The 21,381-nt window shown below is 31.8% G+C and overlaps 1 protein-coding gene across 1 annotated transcript; it reads right to left on the bottom strand.

The window, feature by feature from the left end:
* Window positions 1-769: 769 nt before the first annotated feature.
* On the bottom strand, window positions 770-19,699 carry LOC105338891 (3-keto-steroid reductase/17-beta-hydroxysteroid dehydrogenase 7). Its single transcript, XM_011444184.4, has 10 exons — window positions 19,475-19,699; window positions 18,748-18,957; window positions 13,875-13,985; window positions 13,121-13,235; window positions 12,128-12,243; window positions 8,010-8,085; window positions 3,883-3,987; window positions 2,853-2,909; window positions 2,566-2,664; window positions 770-1,337 (listed from the first exon to the last, which is right to left on the bottom strand). The coding sequence occupies exons 1-10, from the start codon at window positions 19,552-19,554 to the stop codon at window positions 1,236-1,238; spliced, it is 1,071 nt and encodes a 356-aa protein (XP_011442486.3). The 5' UTR covers window positions 19,555-19,699; the 3' UTR covers window positions 770-1,235.
* Between the last annotated feature and the right edge of the window lie 1,682 nt (window positions 19,700-21,381).

Genomic DNA, 21,381 nt, shown 5'->3' with positions numbered 1-21,381 from the left:
ACACAGATGTAGTGAATTTTTGCATACAGCGAAGTTTTTTGGAATCCTCGGTAAAATTCTTAACAAATCTTTCCAAAATTTTACTGTTATAATGAATTCGGATATAACGAATTTACGGATATAGCGAACTGATTTTGAGTCCCGTAGAGGTGAATAATAATGAAATTTAACACCTTCATAACCAATTTCTTTACAGTTTAAAAAAGTTTGCGCTACCAATTGATAAAATAATTTGAATGAATTTCTTTTCATATAATTTTTTCAATTCACAATCCGATCATTAAAGCCATCAAAGTAATGACTTTCTATTTTAAGCCTCAATTAGCAAAAATCATAGTCTGGTGAAAGAAAACATGTATATAGTGAATTCGCCATAGATGTTTTTATGAATCCGTTTTACGGATATAACGAATTACGAATATAACAAAGTAATTCCAATGGTCCCAAGGACTTCGCTATAACCGAGTTTTAATGTATATCCAAAATTTCAATATAATCTTGCTGTACTAAACAAGTTCTACTGTACATGTCAGAGCACAGAAAAAATGAAGTAAGATATATTTTTCCGCTAACCCCTTCATTATGCTGAGCACTACTGCACTAATTCTTGAAAAACAACTTATTTTATTTTAAAGGAAAGTCAACTCTTTACTTAATGCCCTGCCCCTATATTCATTTAAAATATTAATACCATAATTATTTAAGCAACCAGGCACTATGAAATGGGCAATGCAGTGATGATTTTTTATACAAGAAAGAGATGGCTAATGTCATAAAAATAGTTTATTGTAAAATATTGTATAACAAACACAGAAATTTACATAACTTAAACTAGTTACGTGTAAAGTAATATTGTCTACAATGTAACCACAGCATACTTGTTATTTACAGGCAGCATCTTAAAAAAATAAATTAACCATTACCCGGAGATGGAATAAATTAATTCAAATCATATATTACCGGTACAACTTATAAAATACACCTTGTCCTAAGTTAACTGGAAAAGGATTTGTTTGCATATACTTGTGTACTACCCGTACATAAAAAAAATATATTTAGAAAAAGTATAAACAAAAGTAATACAATAAATTCTGAGCAAATTCATTGGATCTCTGAAATCATTGTACATGTACACGGTATATGCATGTACAATGAACCGGTTTAACCATGGTTCTTATCCACATTGACTGAGGTTCAATTCAAATATGAAAGACTGAGGTTCTTGTACAGGTCTGCTATTTATCTATATTATCTATAGTTTCTCCTCTCTTGAACATCTGATACAGAGAGTCACATTCCTTGAACAGTTGATCACAAGTGTCCTTGTCCACCGGAAGCTGAAAACAATTCATCAATACATTTTATCAATATACCATAATTAGCTAATGCACTGGATTTACTTTTATTTTCCTTCATAGGTTTTAATTTAATGGTCTCCCACACCTTTGAGAAAAGTTTCTTAAAACACCGCAAAAAATTGTAATATTTTAAAAGAAAAGATACTCTAACAGGTCAAAGATCTGAAAGCTCAGAAACAAATAGAATTTTTTATTTGAGGGGAGTGGAGGGAAAGGACACAATTTTCAGAAAAATGCTGCATACTAGTACATGTTAACATAAATCCCTCCAGGATTCAAACAGAGGATCTGAAGGACAGTAGCCTACTGATGTTTACACTGCACTACAAAGTCTGACAAATCTATTGGTGGAAACAATTTCCCAAAGCAACTAGATCGTTCTCGTTGTGAGCAACGAGTGGGTCTTCCGTCCGATTTTTTAATAAATGAGATAAAATCCTTCACTTTTAAGACTAAATTGTAAATCAATGCAAAAAAATTAGGAAAAAATATTTCGGCACCCAAAGCTTGAACCCGGGTCGCTTGGGCACATGTCCACGACTCTAACGACCGAGTTACTCAGACTCTCGCTTCAGGACTTTGATGCTTAATAACTCGGGAACACATCAATCGATTTCAAAACAAATTACATATTCTGAATCAGTAAAAGAGTCTCTATCAACCCGTTAGAAAAATATACTAAAAGCAAAAAGTCGAAAAAATAGATTTTTTATCTTTCCTTCCGGTGACGACCGGAAGTGACGGCGGACGTTTTTATGACCATGTTGCAACAGGTAAAACTGATGTCTATCTTCACTGAAAATTTCAGCCCTATATCTTTTTTCGTTTTTTAGATCTCTAGCCAACAAAATTGACTTTTAAAAATCGTAAACGGACGATAACATCCGACCGGAAGTGATTATCAAAAAATTGAAACGGCGGTACAAACTTCAGATGCCGACACATCAACCCTTAAAATTTGAAGAAAATCGAATGAGCCATCTTCGAGAAATCGCCTGCACAAAATTTGTAAGACAAAAAAAGAATAAAAAGAATAATAAGAAAAGTGAAAAAGAAACAATAGAATAATAGTAGGGTCTTCCGCTGGAGACGAAAGACCCTAATTAAATTTAATTTATCGATGACATACTGTTATAAAAAGTAGAAGTCCCAGGGTGTGGGAGACCCTTAAGGAAACAGACAATCTTTCTTCAGTGTGTATACAAACCTTTCTGGATGATACATATCTTTTCCAAAGAAAGGAAGTGTTGCTTTCATATCTGGCCATTGGATCTAGTTTTTTTGGATTTTGTTGGGATAACCAAACCTGCATAAAAAATTTCCAATATTTTTTATGATTTTAATGTAAACCGGTGCTCTCAATGTGAACATTTACACTGTAAAATACATGAAAAAAAAATCTGCCAATTAAGTTGTAACTAACCATGCTAATGGTTTCATAAGGAACTTAAAAAAAAACAACTGTTACTATATCAAAATCTGTGATAAACTTACTAGTGATTCTGAGCCATTGTAAGGTGTCATGTTGAAATTGGAAATAAGAATTCTCATCTGAAAAATTAATAATCACATGAAAACTCCAAGCAAACCAATACAGTCACCCCATTCACAGTATTACTGTTCAATCTATCCTTCAAAGATTTATGCTTTCACTCAAACAGATCATTTTCAACACCCAACAACCAAAAAACATTTTTTTTTTTAATATTTTAAAATTGTATGGTGAAAGGCACAAGAGACTATAAGCGTGATATAAAGATAAGGTATAACTATGAACTGTGCGTCCATCATCTTGACATGTTTTGCGTCTGTCATCTTGACGTCATGTTTTGAACATTACCGTGCTCATTGGTGACAAATCATGTTGTTTTTAAAATCAAGTAACAAAAAATACCTTTTCATCAAATGGTATGAAACTTCACATATCAATAAAATAAAAGTTGGTGCATAAATGAATTTGTTAGTTATAACTTATATGAAAAATATATGATAGACAGCCACATTTTCTTCGGGTTTTTTTTTTTGTTGTTTTTTTTTGTTTATTGACCCTCATTTTTGTGATGTATATAATAAGAGAATTGAAAAATAAAAATTTTGACAAGAAAATGAATATTGTCAATATTGTCAAAAATAACACATCAAAATTACAACAGATACAGGAACAATGAAAAAACTTGAGATGAATTTTTTTTCAACTACTTCCTATTGATGTTTTACATATTTTGAACAATCAAGGCCAAGATTGTCAATCTACGACCTTGCACAGTCACATCTGAGACTATAATAATTAGTTGTCCCCACGTGAAATTTCACCATCCCACTCTCATAATAATGAAGAATTTTATCAATTTCATTATTTTCATATTAAGTTTCTGCTTTAACTCTGAAGAATATGCAGCTTCACAAGATGGCTGCTGACAAGATCAAGATACATGCACCTACATTTAAATGATTTAAAACATGTATAAAAAGCAATTAAAAGGAGTCGGATTAATTCTCGATTTGGCGTATGCTTATAACTTACAAGTAGAAAGAAAGGCAGCAGCATATACCAGATCCACATGGGGAAAATAGCACTGGTCAAGTTTGTGAGCACTAGGCCTGGACAACATGTGTGGGAGTAGATGTTCTGTAAAGTAACAATAGATTACTGTTAACATATTACATTTGGTTGTGTATCTATTTAGCGCTTTTGGCGGAATGCGGCTTGCGCTAAATCAAGTTCATCGCTAAATGCCATGTGTATAGTCACATTGAGGAACACGCTAATTCAAATTCATGCCAACTTGTTCAAAAACTAATTTCCGCCAAATATCGTACACGCCAAATATAATACGTTTACAGTTCATTAGATGCTGTAAACATACAATGATACCACGATCATTTAACACTTTCACTCCATGTAAAACAATGGTCCTATGTAAACATGAATTCATGGGTTCTTGTACTAGTATATAATTACTACTATATAAATTTTATGAAATTAATCTTTTTTTCTCAAACAAATCTAACTATGTTGAACTTCATTCAATGAAATTGATGCTTATATGTTTGACTGTTGAAATCTTTCCTAGCTCCCTTACTTTATAATTTTATTGTTGAAGATTTTAAACTTGTATGGACATATTTGCAGGAGTAATGCTCTCTATCAAATCAATATTCATGCAATTAAGATTCAAGCATCTCCCCTTCATTTTAATTATACTGGTCCTGATTAAAATGAAAACCCCATCACGTTAAAATTGATTAACATATAATGACGATTCATTAGTAAAAATATTATTGCACTGAAAAAAATTATCTAACATATGACAGTGTAATTACTGCAGTACCTGAACTTCACGGAAATTAATGAACATCATTACATGTAATATTATTCATGATTGACAACTATTAATTCAAACAGACACTTGTTAAAAGCCATATTTTTTTGGCTAATGAGAAGTCAAATCATTTGTATATGTATAAGTAAAAAAAACTTTATTAATAGGTTTAACAGAACCATAAAAAGAACATTGCTGCGAATTTTGATTGTCTAACCACATACACACAAAAAATACAGTTGACAACATTTTAATTAAAAAAAAAAAATGTAATTCCAAACTAAACAAAAAATAACAAAAACACAAGGACAGCCAGACATCTTTGCTGATTGGAGGCTGCATGATTTTGTTCCTAACAAGACAAAATAAATCAGAGTTTTTCAACAATCATGGAATCCGACCAACAAATTGGGCTCCCGGCTGCGTGATTAATTTCAACCATGCAGGTGTAATGAGTGGGGAGGCTTGTCATTACGTCTTTGTTAACTATCCTCGGCAGATTTTCCTGTGCTAATTTATACCAGTTTCAAATAATAATAATAATAAAAAAAATTGGAAGGAAAATGGTAAAAAAAAAAAAAAATGTTCAAGGTATATCATGAATTTCATGAGAAAAAATTGTTCAATTCAATTTTGCGGCTAAGATATTCAGAGACGATCGAGAGAGAATTTCACTGTGGTAAGATTTTTCATATTTCCATTTAATGTAATGTACATGTATTTTGAAGTAGTTTGAAATTTGTTCAACTTTTCAATACAAAAAGATAAAAAGAATTTGAATATGTTGCAACTATTAACTTATGTTTTAATTTGGAGTCCAAATCATGGCAGTATTTGAAAGATGTAATTTGGAATTTATTGTGGGTTTTTTTTAACCTGGATGTTGATGAAGGCAGTATTATTTTACTCCTATATCAGCTTGTATTATTCTCTCTTCATAAAATCCACTTTTAAGCAAGGTCAGGCAACTTCTTAAATATGGTACCTATGATTGTTTATTTCAAAGAATTTGGACTCAAAGATAAAAAAGCATAGTAGTCTAATATATTCAAACTTCCTTAACTCAAACTTGATCGGACTGTTTATAATCTTCTAGATATCCGAGTATTCGAGATATCCAAGGTAAAATACTAGAAAAAAATAAGTGGTTGGGACTTACAAATCACTTCGACATATCCATTGTATTCAAGATTTCATTGTTCAAGATATGAAAGTTGAACGGTAGTGTGCCTTATACCCTAAGAAAATTATCAATGTCTTTGGTTTAGAGGTAAACCTGATCACCAATTCTTCATTCTTAAGATTGTTTCAATCTCAACTCCATATTGAGTATACACTTTATAAATTGCAACAAATGTTAAACATATGTTTTAGGTAACATTGTCGAACATTGTTGAACATCCATATGAATTTTTCACAGTACGATATAATAATTTGGGGGGGCTTGAATGAATCTAGTAACAGGCAGTGTGATTCCAGTATGTTTTCAAACAAAGCATTACCGGTACCTACTACTTAGCGAATTCTGTCTAGTCAAGAAAATATCCTCTAATTTCAATTAAAATGATACCACATCATTATCAAATTTTTGTTAAATACACAATTTTAAATAAAAATTATTTTTATGAAATAGTTTGAAATTGATCATGTTTATAGACTTGAAATTTATGAACCCTGCAGTATTAGACAGCCTTTCGTTTTACAACTTCATTTATATATGTACATGTGATAAATTTTCTCCTTTTTTTTTTTTGGTCATAAGAAATTTGTGTCAATGTTAAAAGCATGTAATGATCTGAATGTTTCTACTGTCTTATGTGATACTTTATCTTGTCCTTTATTGCTAATATTTATCAATAAAATTAAATTCAAACAAAATTAAATTTTAACCTAGCTGTATGATTCACATAAAATTGTATGCTGATGAAAAAAATAACTAGTTTGCAAAATCACTTCAGGGATAAAAAAATTCCTCCATATCAGCGATGTCACAAAAACGATTAACCTGTATTAAACATGCCCTATTAAAACTAACTAAGCTACTGCGTCATTGAGATTACTATAATCATAATCTTCCAGAAAACTATTCTTAGATTTTCTCCGAACATAACAAACGATGGTTTTAATTTTGTGCTCCTTTGGTCTATTCATGGTGTGTTTGCATGATAATCAACATTTAATACCTGTAATCTTCCAAGACACAAAATTGATTAAATTTTCTGAAATCTATTTTTGAATTGAAAAAATAAAGAATCTCATTCAAAAAACAAGCCCAGAACATTGTTCCCTGGGTCTGTCTTAGCATGGACATTTTTTTGTGAGTATGATTAATTAGAATTCCACATATTTTTTTTACAAAAGTACATAAAGTAAATTCTTTAATTCGTAAAAAAGTACATAAAGTAAATTCTTTAATTCAATGCCATACTTTGAAAATAAATTTATAAGGAGTATCTCTAATTAAAACCAGTATTTCATTGCATGAATTTTAAAATCTTCACGTACTCTTGTTTAAGGAGTCTTGGGGGAGAATGTTTCAAACATAAGATTTCATTTAATTTTTTTTATAGTGAAAGGTCAGCTTCTGAGTAAACCATGTGCAAAATAAAAGGTAAATTGACATATAGTTTATTTGTTAGCTGCGCTCAAATTTTGGTCATATGTCTGAATCATCCCCGACATTTTATATAGGATTAAATAGGAAAAAGGGTGTTTTCATTTTCAATTTCATATGTAAAAAATTACAACATATGATTTTCTTTTAATTTTCAGCAATGGAAGGATAACATATAAGACTTATCTTTTTGCCAAATTAAAACAAATTTGACCACATAGATTTTATGCTATCCGCCCTTAGAGTTTGGTCCTCTAAACGTGTCGTGCCAGCCATTTTACAAATGTACTTATAGAATCGTATGGAATAAAAGGATGTTTACGAATCAAAAATTTAATATGTAATAGATAAAAATAATACCTTATTTCCACTCACACAGAACCAAATGACCAAAAATTCTCTGTTTTGCTTTAAGTTCATGTTTTCATTTGATCTTAAATCCATAATATAGTTAAAACAACGAATTCTAGCTATGTCAATAATAATTCATTTTTTAAGTACTTTTTGTGTTTAGAACAATTTTTACTCATGATTTTACTTTATAAAAATCCGAATCTGACAACTTTAACCCTAAATGAACAACATCCTAAGAACTTGTGAAGAACTATGTGACTGTGGGTTATTTTGGGGGGGGGGGGGGGGGAGAGAGAAGAGAGAGAGAGAGAGAGAGAGGGGAAATTTCTTTGTCTGACATGATTCATTGGCATACTATACCTGTTTGTTCAATCTTTCATTTAAAGCCACACTCATAACATCGATCCCAAACTTTGAAGAACCATATGGATCTTGCCTAGAAAACAAGAATTCTACAATCATCAAGTTGTGTTCATCAAAATTCTTCAGATAAGAGTTGGTTAGATCACGCAGAAAATCAACCTGTTTTTAGAGTTGAGGTAAGATTTGATTGGTTGAAAAAGGTCAATCTAAAATTGACCTATGCGAGCACGTTAATCTTCCCAAATAATTTCACAGTAATGCAAAGAAAGTCACTTCTCTGAACGTCATGTGATATGAAATCATAATCAACTTTGACATCATGACCTGCATTCCATTCCATAGTTCTCGGGGAATGTATTGCAACATGAAAAGGGGAATCATATTGAAACAGTAATAAAACCCCTTGTATCCTTTACATAGATGCTTTCATTAATACTAGATGTACATAATTCATTCATATTAATATTCATTTTATCAAATAATTGGCATTTATAAAGCTTTGTTTAAAGTAAACGACTATTTTAAACGAATGGTTTGGAGACTCTCCCTGCTACGTGTAAAAAACTGAATGAAGAGATTTTCATGCACGTAATAAATAGCTTGGCTCAGGTGAAAGATTGATACATTTTTTAATTAAAAATATTTTACGTAAAATTGGTAGAAAATATAAGTATCTGTGTGAATCAAGCTTGGGAAACTTGCAGATGTACCCCAACTTTAGGTACATTGCTTTTTATTCGTAAAAATGTGCATTATTTTGAGGATCTGACAAAAAGTTTTATCTAATATCTTTAATAAACAAAATATCTATTTAAAGCATAAGGAAGAACTTCAAAGTATATGACATAACAGAGGATTTTTCTTCAAAATGTTTATGATTTTATGTCATTCATCACCTGTGCCAGTATCATTTAACCAGATCATTTGCAATGTTAAATGTTAGGATACGCACGTCACATGACTACGAAGTATATATGACATCACAAACATTGGTAATCACAAATTTCAAAGCTCACTGAGATGAGTCATCACCTTTATGAGGCATCACTTTTATCATTTGAAATTCACTGTTAATGATCTTGGATATATTGGGAACTATAGTGTGGTCTGACACAATATCGTATATCATATGATACATAATTTTATGATAATCATATGTAAATTTCATTCATTATTGTATATTACAATATATAAATAGTGCCTGTTTGGGAGGGTAACAGTTGAAATTGACACCCCGAGAAAACCATTGTCAACCGACGCGAAGCGGAGGTTGACAATGGTTTTCGAGGGGTGTCAATTTCAACTGTTATCCTCCCAAACAGGCACTATTTATTTTGTTATACTGAATGTCTTTTTTAAAATTTTTAAGAAAATTTTACTGCTTTTATATAGGAATAACGTGAATTCTACAGCGAACCGTACGCGCATAATTTTCGCGCATGTAACATTTTTTAATGTTACCCGTTGCCAAGTGCGTTGCTAACGCTGAGGGTAATAGTAAATATTATTAACTGCGTCTTAACCAATCAGATTTCAGTATTTAACATGAAAGTATAACAATGTACAATATGATATGATTTTGTATCTTGTTAAATATAAATGTATAATATCACATAACACAATATCATAACATAATATATGATACAATATAGTTTGATATGAAAAAATATCATATCAAATGATACATTACAACATAAATAGTAACATGGTTTGAAGTTGACCAAACATGGTTTATACAGTCAGTAAATTCCATATGGGGCAAGCAAAGCTTGAGCTTCCATATGGAATATACTGACTACTAATAAACCATATTTAGTCAACTACAAACCATGTAACACACCATCAATGCAAGTTTGATGAAGTAAGGACCAATAGTAAGAAAGGTATAGTCATCAAAGGGCACCTATTCCAAAAACCTTATCCTCATCCAGCATCCAAAACCTATGGCTCAGATTCAGCATTCAAGCCTATCAAGTGCATCAGTATCATAAGACACACACCATCCATGCAAGTTTGGTGAAGTTAGAATTGTTAGTATCGGTAACTTAGAAATGGCTATCCAAGGGCACCTACTCCAAAAACTTTAACCTGCTCCAAAAACCTTAACCTCCTCCAGCATCTGAAATTCATGGCCCAGACTCAGTATCCAAGTCTTTTAAGTCCATAAGTAGGCCCAGATGCATCATCCATGCAAGTTTGGTAAAGATTAGACAAGTGATAAGTTAGATACAGGACCTGCACCAAAAACTTTAACCAGGTCTGGATGCTGACACCAGGGGTATAGCATAAGCTCCCTCCAACTTCGTCTCGGTTAGCTAAAATTGCATCAAATATCATGTTGAATATTGTTGTCAATTACCGGTATGTAATCAGTATTTTAAGAAATATTCTCAGTCAACATATTTTTCCTTGATTCAGACAATACCGTTTTCTAGCTTTATTTTAGCTCTGGGACACCTAAACATTGCTGCTAAATTGGTATTGAGATCTCAGCTATTATAATTCTATAAACTACTTATGAGTTTCAGTATTTTTCAGAGGAAAAAAATTTCAGAATAATCAAAACTTTAATAATCAACAGTTAGATGTTTACAATACACACTTTCAAGATCATTGAAATTAATTAAATTAAAAGTCTTTCCCAAAAAAGTGGAGGGGCCGGTTTCTATGTATAACTTTTATTTCCTAAGAATGAATTAATTAGGAAATTACACCTCAAAAATAGGAATGAGCTTTACTAAATAGGAATTTAAGTTTGTATTATAAAAACTAACAGTGGATACTGTAAATTCCTAATTAAAAGCGAGAAATTAATATCTGCGTAAAATTGTGAGAAGCCCGCCTGGCGAATTTTAAAATCTCGCTTTTTATTTTCGGCCATATGTAGACTACATGAAACTATGATAAAATTTCGGCATTCACGATTTTATGTTCTCTCGATTAAGGAATCTACAGTAATAAAACTATCCAATTTTTCACTTCTTTTCAAATTGATAATTATACCTGACATTACACATACCTGGTAGAAAAGATGCATGTTGTACTTTAACAAATTAATACAAGGTATTTCACAAAAAAAATAAAAAGATTTTCCTTTTTTTTTCCTTTTCACACTGATATGTCTATTTTCCTTGTAGCTGCTAATATGATCATTTTGTTTACAGTTTTGCTTGGGTTTGAATGTTCAGATGAATAGCTAAAAACTCTGAGCATTAAGCCAGGCAATAATGTGAGCAGTAATTCATCTACTCTTCAGTGACGAAACAGGAGTTTGACGTACATTTTATTCATACAAAATTGAAAAGAAGAAGAGATCAAATTCTGAATTTAAACTTTATAAAAGATTCAATAGGAAAAAAAGTTGGGGTCATGATTTGAGCAAATTTGAATCTACTATATATCATGAAGCAAATGTAAAGTTTGATTATTATAGGCTATTTGGTTCTGGAGAAGATTTTAAAATCTTCACTCTTTTTTAAATTATCTCCCCTTTGAAAAGAATCTGGCTCTTCATTTAAACAAACTTGAGAGCCCTTCTCCAAGGGTGCTTTGTGCCAAGTTTGGTTGATTTTGGCCAAGTGGTTCCAGAGAAGAAGATGAAAAAATGATGTTATGATGATGACTACAACGAAGACAGCAGCAACAACAGACAGATTTTGATCAGAAAAGCTCGCTTTAGTCTTTGGCTCAGGAGAGCTAAAAATGTTGTGGTTATACAAATACATTAATCAAAACTAAACAATTGATAAGCTTGGGGGCTGAAACCACATACAGAGTAAAAACAGAATTTCCTGAAGACTCTGCTTTGATCAAGTTTTTTTTTTTTCAGACAGAAAGAAAATTAAATGTCATAAATGAATTTCAGTTAATTATAAACAAAAATCAATCAATTTTCCTGAGTAAGAAAGTAAGTCTACTGAAATTAGCTAAAATTTGGAGATTCTGTTTTACTTCCTTAATACTGTTGATGTGAATGAATTTGTATGTGATAAGATTTTTCGGTTTTTCTGTTTGCATGGGTATAACTTCTGCTTGGTAAAGAACTCTAAAAATAATTACAATTTTGTTCTTACCCACAGCACATTGGTATATACCTGTGTTAACCATAAACTTACCCATTCTTGTGCTGAATATCATTTACATTAAAGGAAGATTTTATGCTGGCCCTCGATGATGTCCATATAACTTGGGATGGGGAATCCTTCCCAAGAAGAGGCTCTAGCTCTCTCACCTGAAAGAAAATTACGGTACCGCAAGTACTCATAACTGGTACATGTACATAAAAACAAAATCCTACAGGTTTTGAATTGCTTTCATAAAAGAAATGCCTGGCATTCCCAATTATATTATATTAAAAATGTGTATTTTTTCAAACTAGACATCATTAGATGGTGACCATCTCAAAGGGGCCCACTTTAAAGGGGCATGGTCACAATTTTGGTCAAATTTTATTTTTCTGTTTTATTATTTACAATGCTTCAGGAATGCATTTCTAATGATCAAATGAAATATGAGAGTCAGTCATTGAGTTATAAGCAAGATACAGAACTCACAATTCTTTTTGATGTAAACAAGGCTCGTGTCCTGTTTTTCTTTACTTAGGTTCAATTTACCAGTAAAAAATCTTTTTCAGGCTGATTTGTCTATCTTCTTATTCATTTTAAGCATAAATAGACAGTTCCTAATGTTTAACACATTTATTTTAGGTCTAAAACTGGAAATTTCACTTCAATATTCAAAATGTAAACAAAAGTTTTGCTTACATAGCAAAGAATTGTAAGCTCTGTAACTCGATTATAACTCAACGAATGACACTCAAATTTTGGTTGCCTATTTAAAATGTCTTACTGAAGCATTGTGAATATTAAAATTGAAAAAATAATTTTTGACCAAAATTGTGACCATGCCCCTTAAAAAAATAGGAATTTGCAATGTTCATTGTACATCAATTTTCATCGATATCTACGCAGTCGATACACAAAATTATTTTATTGATAAGACTTTTGTTTCAAATACCGTATACATATCTTCGAAACTGTACATTTAACTTGATTCAAAAAATCAATGTCCATAATTGATGAAACCAAAGCAGACAATGTGACGCTTACTAAAACATAATGGCCGAATAAATTGGTGGCAAACACCTGTTGGAGTCCTTCATTGGTTAAGCTATCCCTCTGCAGTAGCAAACCTTCACCAGTGCTGAACATGTGTAAAATCTTCCTGTAAGCAAGAACCAGCATTGAACACAAGCACAAAATGCAAAAAAAGTGCATGTAGCCATTACTTTATGAGCCAATTAACATTTAAACCTCATTATTTCAGTGATTTAGTTACTCTAATGAACAGAGTGAAAACTCAGATACCTGGTGTCTTGAATTGTTAGTAAGGGTTAAAAAACAAAATAACTAAACCAGTGCCCTCATCTCTTTTCCACATATCCACAGTATAACAAATTAATACAGTGTTTAAGTTATCAAAATTCAAATAAACTGTAAGTCATTTTAAATCCACGATGTTAAAATGTCACGATTTCTAAAAAAGTACCAATTGCGATGGTTATAATTTCACGCTCCAAGAAAACCAGTTGATCAAAGTATATGTACAATTAACATTTTTAAAACTTTTGTTAATATTTATGATGGGTTTAATTTTGCGGAAATCGATGAATCGCTTACATAGTGAAATAAAAACCATTGAAATTATTTGCCAATCTACAGTACACAAGAAATGGTTGCAAAGAAGAAGTGTTAATAGAGTGGTGTATTCTTAGTGGGAGTGTTGCCTTCCTCTCAGAGTCTTTAAGTGCTGACTCTGCGTGTCACTTATCATTTTCTTTCATACATATTCTTTGATACATACTGTCCTGGACTATCACTGTCAAAGATTTCCTTCATCATGTGTGACCAGTTGATGCCGCGTCTGACCAAAAAGGCGCCAGCATTGAGGTAGAGAAAGTCCACATGCTGATATCTGAAAATAGAAGAATTCATGTACCGGTACATCTGCGTAACTTAGGCAAAGTAAAATAAACTTAGCATTTCAGTGATCCTTAGTGAAAAACACCATACATGTACGAGTGGAATTAATGTTTGTGTAGTGGCAATCTTTGGAAATTGATTTTTAAAAAATAGCCACGTACCACTAGAAATATACCGGTACCTCTCAAAATTTTGCTACTGTGGTACATGTAAGAAGTAAAAACAACTTTTTCTTTTCAATACTCTATACTCAATAAAAATTGTGTCTGCATGATTTTGTTAAATGATTCATTTAATATTTACCACATTTACCATTTAAAATTATGCTACATAAGGCTTTTCAAAGTTAATTTTAAGTTTAACGTAACCCGTGCCTGCAGGTTAAGGAGAAATGGAGTTTTAAAAAAACAAACAAACCCATTTTTTTTATTTCAGTTTGATTTTATTAAAATACTGAAATCCGTAGAAATTTGAAATGTTTAGAGCACATTATGGACTATAAATCTGATATTCAATGGGATTTCCAGGTGAGGCCATTACTAAAGAGACAACCAACATGTTTTTTGAATATTTACTGTATTTGTATTAATGTAAGTGAAAAGAAAAACAATTGTTTGAAAATTTTGTTTGTTTTAATTTTATCACCCTCCCTCGTAGCTTTGGTATTTTGAAGTGACGTTGAATGTAGAATTAACTTGTATATCTGAAAATAACATACAAAATCAAACTCATGATGACTTCGTTATAAGGATCTTCGACACCCTGTGACTTTTACTTTTTATGACAGTACGTCACAACATTGCAATTTTAACGCATTGTGAAAAGCTTATATTGAAAAAATTTAGTGTCTATCTCTGTGGAGCAATGGGTGAAGATTCGACCTGCCGACCCGCAGGTCCCAAGTTCAAATACTGCTGGGACTTTCATTTTCATGAATAGCAATAAAATTTTAAAAGGTCATTTATTTAGAAAAATGATCGTGTATGCAGTATCTTTCCCCAGGTGTGTGGAGGATCCTTAAGCTCTACATACAAAAATTCATTTACAGTAAAGATCAAAGATACAATAAAGATTTTATAAAAAAAAAAAAATTATTTATGATCAATATATAATTTGGCATCCATATTATTAATTTCTAACTAATCACGTTTTTTTGCAAAGCAAGTTTAAGTTCACTGAACTAATGAGAACATGTACTAGATACAACTCCCAACACCAGACATGCGGTAAACAAGTTATGCTTACTGAAGCAAGATGGAGAGAGAGACATAGAGAGTCATGCATTGATTTCTTTGTGGATTAAAAATAAAATAATGAACCCTGAAGAAACATCAGAACTGATGCTAATGAACACGACAAACCCATAAAGCAGAGTCCTATCTGTGGTTTTATGTCATTTAACTTCATTACAATAATTACATAATGATTACACTGGAGGATTCTGAAGTTACGCCAATTAATTCAAGCCAAGCACCGACATGAACTGAATTACTATGACCAACAAACAGACCGAGCCGCCTACATTTCTGTTTTCTATGTGCAATCTACATGCAACCATTGTGGTTTTAAAGGTGATGAACTCGAACACAATTACGACATTCAATTTCTGAACACCCACACAATGAGTTATACGTTTGTCAGGCAAATATTAAAGTACATGTAAACATGTGAATAAACTTACAGATTTTACATATATATTTGTACAACATGTAGTAAACAGGGCACTTTCTCCGATATAATGTATACATGGTTATTTTCACCCCATGTTTTTTGCTCTTCTATACACTTTGCAGTTAATATGGCCATACACGTACAGCATAGTATGGACCTTGACCAAATTCGAAATTGACTTCTATTTTCTTGTAAAATGTTTGTATAAACAATATCAACTTTATACATGTATATACATTCCTTCGAAGTCAGAGAGTGGAAACTGAATTTTTTTTAAATTTCTTTTTCTAAGGGGCATAACTCAGTCAAAAATAGGACCTGGACCAAATTCAAACTTGACCTGTATTTTCTGATAAATATTTGTTTATACAATTTTAACTTAATATATACTGTTTACATCCCTTCAAAAATTAGAGAGCAGAAACTGAAATTTTCTTATTTTTTCTAAATTCCTAGGCTATAACTCTGTTTAAAATCATCAAACCTGGACCAAATTTGAACTTTACCTATACATGCAATCTCAACTTTTACAATGCATATACATTCCTTCAAAAATTTAAGTATCGAAAACTAAAAATTTCTTATTTTTTTCTTATTTAAAGAAACATAACTCTGTCGAAAATAATCATACCTGAAACAAAATTAAACTTGAACTGCGTAATTCTACGACATATCCATCAATCTAATTTCAGTTGAATGTGCACGTCTGTTGTCAAGATAATGAAAGGAAAGTTAATCATGACAGAATGATGGATGAAAGAATGGAATGATGGAATGGGTCGTTATGCCCCAGCCACTTTTTGGAGGGGCATGAAAATTATTTTGAATTCACCCAGTCTTTAATTTGTCTTCTTACATCGGGGGCGAAGGTAAAATGAGAGTGTTATTACACTGTATTGATGTGATTATTTTTCTATATACAGATCCCCAAAAGTTTGATATTTATAAACACATTGAAAGATACATGTATTCGTTCTACCCAACATTTACTGTACAGTAAAGTTTGTCTGAGATGGATCTAAAAATTCATAGATAAAGTCTGTGTCTAGGCAAATTCAAGACTGGGCAAAACTGTTTGCAAGTGTAGAAGGGCGAAAATTACATGAGGCGAAAATAACTCTGCATACAGTAGTGAATTATTGTCAACGTATGACATAAATTGGCTGTGTATTATATTTACCTTTTTTTTTTCATTAGAAAACAGTTTACGCTAAATCAAATGCATTGCAAATGCATGTACTTTTTTCAAGGATTGTTCAGAAATTAATCATTGAGACATTTATTCTTATTCCCTTGGAATAATAGATAAACCCTTGGAATTTCACAAAAAAGTATTCCAGAATAAATTTTCTAGTCCAAGACTTCACTAGATCATTCCTGGTAGTTTGTCAAATTTGCCTAGGGTACTACCTTGAGCAATCACAAACCTATCGTCAATACGATGTATCTTATTACATGTACTCCCTTGCAAATGAACAGACTGAAAACATTATTTGATTTATTTCTTATTTCTCATCTTTAGTTTATTTTCAGTTAAGGAAGCCATGAGAAGCATTTACATAATTATTCTCTCCATTCTTGATTACTTTGTAACAAAATTCTAATCACTGCTATTCGAAAGTCAAATTACTGTGAGATTTATTGTACAGTCACTCTGTATATATTTTAGAACCACATGTATATGAATAAAAAGAATTGAATTCCACTCTACAGAAAATTTACACATAAGAATAGTTAACTTAGAAAAAAAAGGTCTTATCTTGATTTTTCTTTCCTATATATGTAATTGGTTTTTGTTACATTAACAAAAATAATTCATTATATTCATCAAAAGTCACTATTGTGGAAATTTTGCTGTCATCCTTTATATTTACAAATGAATTATATGGCAAATTGGAAGCAAAAAAATGCTGGTATTTATACTTGATTGAAGATAATCTGCACCCTTTAAAATCAATAATTGTGAACTTCAAATTCTTATGTATACAAACTAAAAAATACTTTTATAATTGTACCAGTATTATATGTGTGGTATGATTTCAGGTATTTCTAAAACAAACTTGCATTCACACATTCTGTTCTCAATCTCTTCCCTTGCTGTCTTTCCCATTTTATGACAAGCCTCCTAAAAAAATGCTGTTAAAGCAGTCAAATTGCTTATCAATTCTTTACTACAATTAAGACGTGAATAAATACTTTTTTCATATCCTTAATATCTTAAAAGTGTAGTGTTGTTGTACCTTGAATCTATGTGATAAGATTGTGTTACATGTATTTTGCAAATTCTTTTTTAAAACAAATAAATAATAAATTTGTCAACCATAGACTAGGCCAGACAGTGGGCATGACCTTGATCTTAGTGTCAAACAAATACCTGAGAAGCTAAGCAACCAAGAAAATTCAATCAATATACGCGTTGTTTTCAAAAGGCCCTCTCACGATCCAAAAGCTTTCCCTTGATTAAGATTTCTGGTTTCATAAGCTGTGAGATTGCCTAACATGCTCTTTTCGTAGATAGGAATCTACGATTTTGGTATTAAAGAATCCAATACTACCAGTACTTCTTTTTCAAATTATTTATAGAAATTGAAGTACGGGTTCTTGGGGGGGGGGGGGGGGGGGTTGTCTGGTTTTTTGGGTTCTTTGTTTTGTTTTTTTGGGGGTTTTTTTTTGGGGGGGGGGGGGAGGTGGGAGTGATGAAGGGTGTTTTTTTTTATAGGGGGGGGGGGTGTTATATTTCTCTGTGAGTCCCAAAGTGGGTTAAATAAGTTCTGTAAAATGTTTTTTATTTCATAAAGATCCATATTTTTCTTTGCTAATCAAAATTCTGAAAATAAGGTGTGGAGAAGAGGTTTTGGGGAATATCATTTTAATGTGAAAATTTATAAATAACGGGACAAAAAATATACATATAGTCCTCATCTATCTTCCTAACTCCACTTCATATCTTAATTTCCAAAACTTAAACAAATAAATCCAAAGACTGCTGCAGTGCATGTACATGCACTCACTATTAATACCGATTCAAAAGGTACATATAATGCATAGTAATTAGAATTGTTTGATACCTGCTAAGTGCTTACTTTATGCGAAGTTCTTTGGCTCCTTTTATCACAGATGCAATGCTACTTGTGTCTATTAAGACAATGTCCACTGTAGCATTAGGATGAGATTTCAGAAGAGAAGATCTAGCAACCTCTGCCCGTTGCTTATTTCTACACACCAAACAGATTTCTATTCCTTCACCATTGTTCAAGCTTAGAAGCCTCTCCGCTGCCGTTAGCCCAACACCCCTGTAAATAAAGATGCTTTACATTGTAATTCCACATGAAAATAAACAATGTCTATAACCAGGGACGTATATACACGTCCCTGCTATAACATAATAAATAAATTTCTACTGCTTAAACCTGTAGTTTGTAATTTGACGGAGAGTAAGCTATTATAATTACACATGTATGTAAAGAGGCAAATTAACATCTTCTTTAAATAAAATTCATCTTGTATGCTTGTAGCTGCAGGTTTGTAGCTCCCGGTCTGAAAAAAAATTCCGAATTTTTCAGACCGGGAGCTACAGACCTGCAGCTAATACTGTTGATAATTTTTTTTTTTGCAATGATTCATGCTCAACCAAAATTTTAATGCCAGAACATGTCAAATAATAAGCGAGATATTCTTGTAAACATGAAAAACACGGCTCATGTCACGTTATTGTTTACATTGAAACGCTTTGATCAGATGTTCACAGATATAACTTTCAAAACTTTCCTCCATGTTAAAGGAACATATTTTAAGTTTTTCAATACTTACGAGTTACCACCAGTGATCACTGCGACAAGTTTCCTTGCAGACTCATCAACAACATTTTTATGTCCGTAATTTGTGGACATCGCCAAAAAATGAAAGTAGTCTATAAAGAACAAAATGAAATACTTTGGAATGCTTTTATCCGAAAAATATATGCGCAATTTTTTTTTAATTCGTAATTTTCCTGTTCGTTTAAACAGTTATATGGCGCGATTATATTGCATTGGTCACACTGATTAGATAAGGCACAGTGACGTGGTCTCAGGTATATCAGCTATATAAAATGTAGGCTCTGATAAAGTTTAAAATCCAACCCACAACTGGTGAGCGAAACTACATTACGTATGCCTACACCTTAGACAATTTATTTTACTACCTAACCAAAGGGATGTTGATCTTTTATTACAAATTAAATATTTGCGTCTATTTTGAACTGCCGGTTCAATAGACTGTGATCTATTAGACCGGCAACGTATATCAGAACAGGGACGTATATACTACGTAGTATACTATATACGTCCCTGATCAGAACGCGTGTTTGTTATAATGTTACATTTTTTCTCATGGAATGTATATTCCTTTACATAGATGCTGTTTTGAGTACTTGGTGAAACCAAATTCAATGTATCAAATAATCAACAGTTTTAAAGCCTCATATAAGGTAAAAGACTATTTAAATCTAATGGGTTGAAGACTCCTCCTTCTTTGTGTAAACTAATATTAAACTGAGATGTTGTAATGCATGCAACAAGTTTGGTGCATGTAAAAGATGAAAAAAAAATCTTAGTATATTGCATAATGGCACGAAAACCATCTGCAATATGCAAATTGTAAACCCGGAAAACTAAATAAGGAATTAGGTAATAAAACAATTATTTAATGCTTGAGCAGTCAATAGACCAGATTTTTTTCCCTTGGTGCATGGAACAGCTCAGTATGATCTATTGCCCTTGGCCGTTGGCCTCGGGCAATAGATCACACTGAGCTGTTTGTTCCCTGCACCTCGGGAAAAACATTCTGGTCTATTGACTGCTCAAGCATTAAATAATTGTATAATATCCCATTAATAATCCGATTCGTGTGACTGTACATCTTCACCGTACATTGTTAAAGAAATACGGTGGTTAACAAATTAACGTATGCTATACTTTGATGTTATAAAACTCATTTTCTTTTTGAATGTAAAGCCTATTCTCATCTAAGGAACAGCTATTTTCGTAATTTTTATAATATAATTAAAATAAATATTGCCAATAACTTGGACAAAGAAAGATACATTTTACATGTATGTTTAAATAGTGAAATACATACTATTTTAAAAATTACTGTTAAATTCATTAATGACTGCTTTGAACACAGATGTCAATTAGTCTAGGGAAATGTTCAACTGATCTATATAGACCAGTAAAAATATATATATAGGCCTACTGTACATGCATGCAGTTATTGTAAACATACAATGATGTTCCTATATATCCATTGGGCCTTTGCCAATTATTGTAATTGTGTTTGTGCCAATAAAATATTTGTATTTGTTTTTGTTTTTGGCCAACTAACATTAAGTTTTTTAAAATCCAACTATTTTAGCTTTAAAATTTTGAGCATTAATTGAGTTCTTCTTTATGAGGAAATAAATATAGCCTTAAAATGGCCACAACCATCCAACCCTCCTAATTCATTGAAGTAGGATGAAACTGGACGGTTTCCTTTGTATATTTTCACTTATAGGACGTTTTCACTTTGGACCAACGTAATTATTACTAACGACGAAAACAAGCGCTGGGTAAGATTACAATACTATCCAATCTAATATACCTATCATCGTGCTCTTTGCCAGTGATCGAAGGTCTAAATTTAATTAGCGTGAACATTGTTATATATGAATGTACGCATACTTTTTCATAAAGAAA

Source organism: Magallana gigas, chromosome 3, assembly GCF_963853765.1.
Source record: "Magallana gigas chromosome 3, xbMagGiga1.1, whole genome shotgun sequence".
Taxonomy (NCBI): Eukaryota; Metazoa; Mollusca; class Bivalvia; order Ostreida; family Ostreidae; genus Magallana; species Magallana gigas.
This window is presented reverse-complemented; position numbering and strand designations above follow the sequence as displayed.